The sequence below is a fragment of the Apodemus sylvaticus genome, chromosome 4, assembly GCF_947179515.1.
Source record: "Apodemus sylvaticus chromosome 4, mApoSyl1.1, whole genome shotgun sequence".
In the NCBI taxonomy this organism is placed as follows: domain Eukaryota; kingdom Metazoa; phylum Chordata; class Mammalia; order Rodentia; family Muridae; genus Apodemus; species Apodemus sylvaticus.
This window is the reverse complement of record NC_067475.1, coordinates 114,849,747-114,861,135: the sequence shown is the minus strand read 5'-3', so window position 1 is coordinate 114,861,135 and position 11,389 is coordinate 114,849,747. Positions and strand designations below refer to the sequence as shown.

At 44.1% G+C, this 11,389-nt stretch overlaps 1 protein-coding gene and 1 pseudogene across 1 annotated transcript in view; one reads left to right on the top strand and one right to left on the bottom strand.

The window, feature by feature from the left end:
* Positions 1-4,190: 4,190 nt before the first annotated feature.
* On the top strand, positions 4,191-4,276 carry LOC127683953 (uncharacterized; annotated as a pseudogene).
* A 1,933-nt stretch (positions 4,277-6,209) lies between these two features.
* Frem2 (FRAS1 related extracellular matrix 2) overlaps positions 6,210-11,389 on the bottom strand; it is a 135,788-nt gene continuing 130,608 nt past the window's right edge. The window contains exons 23-24 of the mRNA XM_052180528.1: positions 11,203-11,349; positions 6,210-9,345 (exon numbers count right to left, since the gene is read on the bottom strand). Coding sequence (XP_052036488.1) covers positions 8,836-9,345; positions 11,203-11,349 — 657 coding nt within the window. The 3' untranslated portion in view covers positions 6,210-8,835. The remainder of the gene's footprint in view (positions 9,346-11,202; positions 11,350-11,389) is intronic.

Here is an 11,389-nt window from a genome sequence, read left to right as displayed (position 1 = left end):
TTGACCTCTTTTTGCACATGCTGCCTTAAAGATTGCTTTCTGGGGAATGACCCTGGATATACCTCTGTCCCACTCAACTTTCCTGTTTAATCCTCCACTGTTTAAAAGCTTTGCCTGTTTGTTTCTGCTTTGCTTCTTGTCATGTTTACATTGTGAGTGGCACCTTATGCTTTGAAATACACTTTGAGTTGTCAGAGTGGGGGAAAGTTCAGCAAAGATTACCAGCAAGCTTCTGATAGGACAGTATTCTGGCTTGGTTGAAGGGAGGCGGGGCCGGCACATGCACATATCACCTCCGGCCCCCATTCCAGTTGTTTCTTCTCTTGTCTGGTGTGTCTTGACCTGTTTTTTTCCTAAACATGGGAGTTTTTGGAGTGATTGTTAAGTCCATGGCAGGAGGATCACATTTCCCACTGTGTGCTTGCTTGGTGGTTCTCGGTTCTTGCTTCTTTCTGGTTCTCTCCCCTTGACTTTCAGAAGGCCTGGTGTTCCCTTCAGCAGTGTGGAAATTCCCACTGCAAAGGCCGGTTGCTATTCTTTGTTTCCGGAAGCCTGATTGAGCTGAACGTTTCCCTTGCAGACTATATCCTTTCTGATGCCACGTACTCATTTTTGTCTGTCACCTTTCCGATGTTGAAAGTCTTTGGACAAAGTAGGGAATTCTTTTTCTTCTATGTCACTTTCTTTATCATGTTGTTCTTCTTGGGGTTTTTACTATGGTATCTGAAGTAGGATATACTTGTTCTTTTTATTATTAAATAGTGGTAGCTTCATAGTATAAAAAAAGAACCTAGGCTAATTGATACAAAGTAAATTGCGGTCCCCTTTGGGGATTCTTGGTCTTATTAATAAAGTAATTTAAAAACGGAGGACAATTTTACTAGAGTTTACTGCTCCTCCCTCAGAGCAGGCAAACTGTAAACATCAGTTGCTGCCCAGAGAAAGGGATGGCAGAACTGAGAAACCCTTGCCATTTAAGCTGGCACAGGAGTTAGACACATTGCAGACAGGCGCTCACATGGCAGGGAGGGCGGTTCTAGAAAGTAAGGAAGCCAGAAATGTTGCTAAAAAGCTAAAAAAAAGAAAAACATGCTTAGTAAAAAAAAAAACCAGGAGAAATAAGTTGCATTTCCCTAAACACCTTTAACAAGTGGTCAGACTTGTGACTCTTCCTTATGTGCTCTATAAGATTCTGCACTGGGAGGCCATGGAGAAGGGGATTCTGGGAAGGAAAAATAGTGTCAGATTAAAGGACATTTCACCCATCTCTTGAGCAATGCTCATGGTGAGCTGACTTTCCCAAGACGATCCCTTAGGCAAGTGATTGGCCCTTCACAACTGGAATGTTAAGCTCAGGCCAGAAATTCTCTTCACTTGGCCAAGAGCTTTATCTGCCCTAACAGATTATCACTGACTTCTGTGAAGTCTCGATAAGGGTGATCACTCTATATTGGTAGTAAAGACCAGACGGTGGATTCATCTTCATCAGAGATGCTAGACCAGGTTTCCTAATCATATCAGGGTCTAAACCTGCTTCTAGCAATGAAGGAACAGTGAGTTCAAACTTGTTTCGTTGAAATATATGTTTCCAGGAGAGGTCTTCTGCCATATCTCCTCCTTTATAGCCAGTGGACAAGCACCAGGACCTGTGAGAGCATCCTTCTGAGACATGGAATATGTTTACTACTTGTATCAGAAAGACAGTGTTAAGTAATATACCCACCAAGGGGCGTGTGTGGGCTCGGCTCCAGAACCAGAGCGCTATCCTTAGCAACCATCAGGAGATTATCATCTTAGTACAAACAAAAACTACACCAATGCATCATGGTCAATGGGTCATCCGAACTCACATCCTTATAAGGACTTTTATTTATATTAAACACAATATAATTAGAAGGAAAACGTGTAGTTACATCACAAATGTTTAAGACGTGGATTTAAGAATGAATGTTGGCAAACTACTTGCATAATTATATGTCTAAGAATTAAATGTTAATATCCAGCAAATATGCAGTAACTTAGCAAAAACACAAAGCAATGAGGCCTCATTAGTCTCCGAAGCATTCCTATGGCTGTGAAGCTCTGCAGATAATTTCATGAAACAGATGTGCCACTCAGCAGTAGATAAATATGTGTTTGGTAATGTATTGGGGGGGGGGGGGAGGAACTCCTTAATACAATTATAAAATCCACATTTCTTGTCCAGTATAAAGTTTTGTTTTTATTTATTTTTTTATACACAAATGGGCATAAAAAACAAAAAAACACCCTGAAACTTAAACTCCTGTCACAGGAAAAGATTGCTATGCACTATTTGTGGTAATATGATCGACCTTACAAAACTTATCTTTTGTTCTAATCCAAGATCAATTTTGTACATTGTAAATCATTTTTATTATGTACTGTTTTAGTTGAAATTTTTCTATCTATCTATCTATCTCTATCTATCTATCTATCTATCTATCTATCTATCTATCTATCTATCTATCTCTTGTTCTTGTTCTGTCTCCCTAAATGCACAATACTGGCACTGTGGGGGAGTGTCTAAGCAGTGGGGAAAGTAAATCCATGTAGAACTTCACCTGGGCTGCTGAAGTAGTCAGCAGTCAGAGAAGGCAACATCTGGCTGACAGAGGACAAGCACTGGGTGTGCAATGATTTGCATTCTAAAAGCTCAATTCTGTTGAATTCTAACAGTCTTTGGGATGCTGACCTCATTGCAAATTATTCAATTATTCTAATAAATTTTGTACACGTCTTTGGCTTTTATTCTTAGTGAAGTCCTTAAGGGCTTTTTAAATATCATATTGACAGAGTTTAACTTATCCTGAGACAATAAAAGGAGGTGCACGTAACCACCCTATCGTTGAGTATGATCCTTTACTTTGGCAAGAAGTTTTTTGTTGTTGTTATTGTTGTTTTGTTTTGTTTTTTCTTTCACAATAAACCTTTACTATTGTATCCAGGAAGGTTACGGCATACCTGCAGTGTGGCGTTAGGACGGATGAGAATGTTCACCTCCTGCTGAAATGGGAAAGGTCTCACAAGGAAGTGAAGGGTGATGCTAGAAGTCTTACAGAAAAATCTAGTCTGCTGTGGTAAATAAAGAGGGAGGGAAAGGAACAAGGGAGACAGAGAGAGGCAGACAGGGGAGGGGAGGGACAGGTATGTCAGTGCTGGGATAGTTTCTTGTTGGTGTTTAACAAAGCAAAACCCTGGAGAAACACGTGAATGAAAAGAAGGTAAGTGCTCTCCATGACAGGAGGAACGGAGAAAGCTCAGCTCTTCAGCAACCAAGAGATTCACGACAGTGTGCATTACTTCACTATTGTTAGGGGATCAGTTTGCTTACTTTCTGACTCCTTTCAGTGGAAAAGGGAGGAAAACACATCCTACTTTAAATGTCTTATCAAAGTGGAAGTAGCCACTCAACCCCACAGATCTCTGCTCCTTTGATAGGAAAGGGCCAAGACGGTAGGGTGGCTGTGAACTCCTCTACCCCTGCGTGGGATATGAGCTCCGGCCCCAGTACACTGGTTTCCCCCCGAATAAAGCTTGTATGATTGCAACAAGGATGGTTTTTTATGAGTTCTTGGGTGGGGTTGCATTATCCTGTGATTTGAGTGAGGGTCTCCCCTCTCCTGGGGTCCTTCACTATATAGTATTAGGATCAATTCTAGGAAAATGACTCAAGGAAATATATTAACCTTTAAACAAACTCCAGGGACTCCATAATGGGTTTTTACAAATGATCTTTGTGTTAATCTGGAAAATCACCCATGTTATTTCCATGTGATGTATTCTCCATCCAGAGTTGAGATTCTTTTTTATCCGTGTGCATGCATTTATGAGTATTGTAATAGCAGGAAAGTCACAGTTTTCTTCCAAGTAAGCAAGTAGGCGATTGTGCCCCATTCATTTGTAGTAACCTGATAAAAAAGTTTGAGTTCTTTACCTCATGGATGCTGTCATGATTAGAAAGAGGAAGGAATGCAAAAAGGTGCTCTTGTGGTTACTTTCAAGGTCATACATTTCAAGGTCATACAGTCCTAAGGATTTCCAATCTGTAAAACATCTGAAGTGCTACAAATATTCTCTTTTTTCTCTATCAAATGACTGAACGGGTTTCCATACCAACATTAAATACATATCTTCAAAATAAACTTTCAACTCTTTAAAGACAAACTATGATTGCCCCTAGAGACATCACAGGCATGGCTTCTGTGTCACATGTATGCTGGTAGGAGGCAGCAAGGAGGCTGGGAGAGCTGGCACTGGGATCATGACAGCAGGAGAGATGGTCCTGCTCTTCACATGCTACATACAGCAGGCTCTGCACCTCGACTGGGTGGAGGTTGCAGGTGAGCTGGCCCTGAGGGCGTGAGAACAGGAGAGCTGGGGGACTGACCAGCTCAAACACCTCTTAGGCCCAGATCCAGGGCATGGATGAATTGGCCAGTCCCAGCGTCTACCTCATCAATCAACTGCTGGAGTGTATGACGGGGCTGGTCCTACAGATCCAAACCTACAGGATCTCCATGACACAGGGCAACAAGGATGCCCGGGAGGAGTCTCAGTGAGGTTCCAACACTGATAGTGTAGCAGAAGCCAGGGGCCTCGGATCAGCCAAATGACTCATTGAAATGACAATTTGCAAGTGAAGAAATGTAAACAAGAGTATATACCATGAGACACACTGTGACATACTATAGTTTCCACAAGGAGAGTTTTTTTTTTCTCTGTTGGGGACGAGGTTGCAAGAATAGAGGATGTGTACAAGAGGAAGGGAGAGGTTGGGACACATGTTGCTTATGAAGAACAAATAAAACGTTTTTTTAAAAAATGCATACTTATGATTCTGCACTTAATTCCCAGATTGTCACTTCTGTGATCCTCCTCCCAGAAACAGTTGGACTTCCAGCACTGATGTGTTAGAAAATGTTCTCTGTTTGATTTGGTTTTGAGACAGAGTCTTTCTCTCTATTGCTCTGGCTGACCTGAAATACACTATGCAGACCCACCTGCTTCTGCCTCCCAAGTTCTGGCATAAAAATTAAGGGCATGCACGATCACACCCAGTCATTTTTATATTAAATTATTATTTTTAAAATTTTATTTGTTTTAGACAGTAGCTGTCTACACAGCCCTGGCTGTCCTGGAACTCACTATGGAGACCTGGCTGGCCTTAAACTCATAAAGATCCATTTGCCTCTGCCTCCTGAATGCTGAGATTAAAGGTGTGGGCCACCACACCTGGCTTTCCATGTGTTTAAATATTAACTTTGAAACTGCTATGGTGGAAAAGAATCTACAGTAAGGTGGCTTGACAGAACCTTGTGCTGCTCACAGGAGCCTCCTTGATTCTGAGCGTGTACAGAGTCCTTACAAATGCCAGGCCGGGGGTGGAGGGCAGCAGACTTCACACAAGGCTTTGTTTAAATGGGGTTTGCTTTTATCTTTGAGGTTAAAAAGAGTGGGATCTAATGCTGATGGTCTGAGAAGTTTCATTGTGGGACACAGACACATGCGCCCCTGTTTGCTGGTCTAGAAGAAACTCTGTTCACCTCCCTCCAAAGACAGAGCCTTACTTGATCACCTCATGGATGGTGATCAAATAAGGCAGGGTGAGCGGCCTGGTGTCTAGCTGTCAGTCGGAATGGATGATCAAGAGGAAGGGCAGTGCTGGTGCAGACCTGTGACCCTCCCCATGTGGGAGACTGAGGCAGGATGACTGGAAGTTCAAGGCCAGCCAGAGCCAAAGAGCAAGTTCACAGCCAGTCTGGGCTAAACGGCATCAAGCCTTAGGACAGGGTTGGGCTGTAGGTCATGGCGCATGCGTGAGCTGTAGGAACCATCCCCAGTACTGAACACGCGACTGTGTGTGTTGCCTGTGATGCCACTGCTCCAGCCCTGTCACTCACGTGTTTTGTTGCTTGCGGGCTTTGGAGAGCCACTGATGGTAACGTTTCTTTTTGCTTTTAGATTTTACTGTGTTATATCAACCAAATGTTGGTCTGTATCAGAAGGTTTGGAGGAAATCAAGACCTGTAATTGACTTCCTCGTCTCCATGGGAAATTACTTTGTGTATTTGTTCTCAAAATAGATTATTAAAAAAAAACAAAATACTTAAAACAAGAACTTACTTTATTTAAAAAAAACATTTTTCTTATTGAAAAGATTTTTAAAACAATTATTGTATTTTACGTCACATACTTAGTCAATAGATACTTTTAAAATTATGAAAAAAATACCAGTAAAAGAAGAGGAGGAAGAAGAGATGGGGAGAGAGAAAGAATACTGTCATTTTCTATTGGGGGAGGATAGGTTTATTTTGTACTTAATATGCTAATTTATAGACAACAGCTTCACTACAACAAGGTCCAGCTGAGTAACATTTGGTACAGAAGCTACCTGGCCACAACACAGGATAATGTGCCATTCCTTGCTATATTTGCTTCCTGACCTGAAGGCCACGGGTAGTCAGGCTCGGAAGCTCTCAACCACTAGAAACAGACAGCCTGTAGAGAACAACTGCTCTAACTGTCTTCAAAGATGAATTGAAAGCTAAGCAGTGAAAGTTCCTATACTGTTGGCATCGTGGTAATTCCCAAATTCTGAGGTAGCCAAACGTGGAGCTAAGCGGCTGCTGGAGGTAAAACAAAGAAAGGATGATAATGAACTGCTCCACCTGACAAATGGACCCTGGGCTTGCAATGCTTGCTGTCCCTGTGAGTTCCCCGGGGGAGATTTGTGCTACAGATAGGACTCGCTAAGCTCCCCAGCACAAGGATGCTACAGTCTGTCTCATCTCTTGAAAGACACTGGGTGGGAAGGGAAGCAGGTATCAGATACTTCTCCTTCAGGACTAGTGTAGCTTCCCTTTCTCAGTTGAGAAATGGCTGGTGCTCAGAGGCACCCACTGGGAGACAGTCCGACACTCACAGACACCCACTGATAGACAGTCCGGCACTCACAGACACCCACCGATAGACAGTCCGGCACTCACAGACACCCACCGATAGACAGGCTGGCACCCACAGGCACCCACCGGTAGACAGTCCGACACTCACAGGCACCCCCACTGGTAGACAGTCTGGCACCCACAGGCACCCACCGGTAGACAGTCCGGCACTCACAGGCACCCCCACTGGTAGACAGTCTGGCACTCACAGGCACCCACTGGTAGACAGTCCGGCACTCACAGGCACCCACTGATAGACAGGCTGGCACCCACAGGCACCCACCGGTAGACAGTCCGAAACTCACAGGCACCCCCCACTGGTAGACAGTCCGGCACTCACAGGCACCCACTGATAGACAGTCCGGCACCTGCTGACGTAGGAATGTCCTGAGATGAAGTTTGCTTCTAAGTGTCTCCACTCCACCAGATGGCTGAGCCCTGCCAGGTGTGGCTGAAGTGTGAGGGGCTCCATGCAGCACCAGGGGTTAGGCAAAGGCATTCATTTTGGTATGAAACATATTTACTGGGTTTTAGGAAGGTGGCCGTTCGTTACTCTGCTGAAGTGTTCCTCTTCTAAACAGAATTTCTAACATAGGGCAAAACACTCTTCTGAAGAGATAGGCAATGCAAAGGAAGCTTTTACACAGTGAACAATCAAAGTGACAAACTACGGATAAGGTCCCAGAGGAACCTCATAGCACCATCTCGCTGAACTGGGGAGGCCCAACAGAGATGTTCTCTTCCCGAGTCACTGAACAGAATGATTGACAGCTCTGGCCGCCTCCAAGACAATTTCTGGAGTGACAAGTATAGAGAGTCTCATTATTTAGGGCAGATTTTAGCCTAATACGATTTCCTGTGGCTGACTAAGTTCTGGATGTTGCCCTGCGGCTGTTACTCTAAGACTAATGTCACTTGTCATCACTGTTCTAGAAAGCATGCCTAAGAGGCATTCAGGTTGTACAAAGCATGTTAATAAATACCACTCTCACCCTTGGTCATTTGGTAAAGATGTTTCTCATTACTTATGGGATCAATACTGCAAACATCTAGGCTCAGTTCTTGAGAACGTTGTCCTGTGGCCAATCTAACTCTACGGTGTCTCTTTGTCGGCAAATCTACAACTCTCTCACACCACACCGAGGCTGGGTATCAGTGAGGCCGGCTGGTGAGAGCCTGGCTGCTAATATACACCGAAGACATCAGTCTCTGAAAGATCGTTTTCAGAATTAATATATTCTTTGGTTTAAGTTAATGTTAAATAAGCAAATGAGACAAAGGAGGTCTGAGGGGGAATGAGAAACAATGAGATCCAAACAAGTTTTCCTTTTTTCTAGTCATTCCTTCTTTGTTTTCCCAACAGTAAGAGAGGTGATTTGTGGGTTGAGCTAGCCCTGGTCATAGTTTCATGTTGTCTTCACAAATTAGAAAACTTGTCATTACAGTGTTTGTCACGCTTCGGGACTACTACCAATTCAAACCTTTCAGTTATGCAAAGAATAAACAAATGATAACAGCACCTTCAAATTTCACACTAACAAAATAGAGCAATAGCTATGCCCTCTCGGATTTCCCACAGAGTCCTGAGCACCTTTGAGCACTTCTGAGTAGGTTCATCTCCCCCCATGCCCAAAATGAGAAGCACCGCGCCTGCTGGCCCACCAAGGCTCTAAGTAAGCATCCAGGATGCCTTCTGGGCAGCAGGAAAGATGTCCTTTGATGCATGTATGATGCAATAGAGTTCAAATCAAAATCTTTTAACACAGTCAGGGGCTCTTAGCACCTTTGTCACAGAAAATTCTCAGTTCTCTGCTGTGGCTCCCAAGCAGTCGGGGTTCCTGACCTGTCTCCCGAGGCACACGAGGAGAGGTCATCACACCTCCGAGCTGTCGTTGTAGTGGCTCTGTGGGGGCATCATGGGCTCAGTGCTTCCAGAGCCCTTTGGAGTATCCTTGTCCTTGACACTTCTGTTCCTACACATGACCACCACAGCCACAGCCAGGCAGACAGTGAGCAAACCTACCGCCATGCCTCCCAGGATGGTGACAAGGCTCACTTCAGAGCCGGGACCATTGAGCTCCCACGGCAGGATGCCGTCAGGAGGAATTCTTCCGTGGGGGACCAGCCTCTTGCCACGGCGGTCCAGGGAGATGTGTTGGATATTTGTTCCCCGGTTGTTCTCAGCACCAATTTCCCCTGCGAGTGAGGGCGTGCTCCTGATGGCTCTCTTCTTCCAGCTCTTGGTGGTGGCCTGGGGCGGTCCGTGTTGCACTATAGAGTGATACTGGTACTCCAGGCTCCTCTTGCCAAGGCCTCGATGGGCGCTGTCCCTTGACTTTACCGTATAGATTGTGTGTATGTACCATTCTCGGCCCAAGGCAACCTGGGAAACACAACCCCAGATTTAGGAAGTTAAATTTAGTCTGCACCCAATTTAGGATTATCTGCAGAAGTGTGTGGCAGAGGTCACGAGAAATGACCATTTTGTCTGTGAATTAATCTACACTGTACTCTTCTGTGACAGGTTTGTATAAAGCCAACTCCACAATACACTCTGTGTAACTCCCCCTCCTTTTTATTTTGCGGTTTGGGGGCTCAATCCCAGGCTCTTGTATATGCCAGACAAGTGCTGTGTCATTGGCATATGCCCGCAGAACATCCCGTATCACTCTTAGGTGATCATGTACTGTATCTGCAGTAACAGTGAGCACTACAGTCTCTTTGACCTCTCGGTCTATCTTACTAATTTAAAGAGTAAGTTGGTGGGACCACCCGGTTTGATGTTTTGCTCCATCTTGTTTACCTAGTCAGTGCTAATGGCAGAACCGCAGCTCAATCCTTCTGAGCCTTGGCCCATCTGCATTATACTTATTTGCATGAAAAACCCCAGGGAATAGGAAGTCAGGTTTTCGTTTGTTTCTTTTGTGGGACAGTCTCACATGCAGCCTTGAGGGGAGCTAGAAGGGTTCACCGTGTAGACCAGGTGGACCAGGGACTCACAGAGATCTGCCAACCTCTGCCTCCTGAGTGCTGAGAATCAGCAAACCCCTGCAAGCCCATTTTTAAGCTTTTCCAGAGCCTGGGAAAAGGATTGTTTTTCTGATAATTTTGGGGGGGGGTATTTAAAATTTGGTGAAGTGAGCTGTTTTGAGAGTTCAGAATATAAATGAGAGAGCACATGTTTCAAAAGATTCAGAGGAAGCAATAGGCTTTCTTAAGGTCCTTCCTTGATAATAGCTCAATTGATAAAGTGCTTATCTTGCAAGCATTCGGACCTGAGTTTGAGCCCCAGAACCTAACTGAAAAAGCTGGGCATGGTGGCCCTCATTGGCAGTCCTGGGACTTGGAATTTGGAAGTTACTGGACCCTTGGGGCTTATTTCCTGGACAGACAGGTCTTCTCAATATGTCCAGGGCAGTGAAAGGCTTGACTCAAATATAAGGTGCATGTCTCTACACTTTCTGTTTCTTGGTCAGGATTTTTGGTCTTGGTCTATGTAATCCCCAGAAGTGGAGATTTATTTCCTGTTCAAGATTGCTTTTCTGAGTCTATCAATTCATATAAGACCTTACTCCAAAAAGATGTACCAGAAAAACACAGGAAAGGAGCTTTGAATAAGAAAAGTCAACTGCCTAACTGTCAGACATCTGTTGTAAGCTGAATAAGAATCTTTATTACACATTCTTAAAAACAAACAGACAAACAAACAAAAAACAATTTCCAGGCAGTGGTGACACACACCTTTAATTCCAGCACTTGAGAGGCAGAGGTAGGCAGATCTATGTGAGTTCAAGGCCAGCCTGGTCTACAGAGTGAGCTCCAGGACAGCCAGGGCTACACAGAGAAACCCTGTCTCAAAAAATCAAAACATGATATTTTAAAATTTTTATTTTATATGTATGGGTATATTTTGACTGCATGTATGTTTATGTGCCACAGGCATGAGGAGGACAGAAGAGGGAATTGGCTTATCTGGAGCTGGAGTTACAGATGGTCGTGAGCCATGGTAGGAATTGCATCCAGGTCTTCTGCAAGACCAGTCAGTGCTCTTAACCACTGAGCCCTCTCTCCAGCACCATAAATCAGTCTTATATTAACCCATTAATAAGATAAGAATAGGTAGAATTTATATTGCATCAGACCCATTTACATATGCATGCTTATTCTTATTTTCATTTTTTCTGTGATGTGTCTGAGACAGAAGTGTTAAGCACTTAAGCTACTGTATGTCCGGACCTACCTGAAAGAGTGGCGTCGAGTCTACTTTAAAACCATCTGATCCAGGCTGATTCACTAAGAGAACAGCTTCAGGGTCATCCACTGCCAGTTTGGCATTAAACAGGACATCTCCAAAGCTGGTGGCTTGTGTCTCTGGCTGAGCCTTATCCTTAAAGCAAGAAGGAAGATGATTATGTCTGTAGACAGTG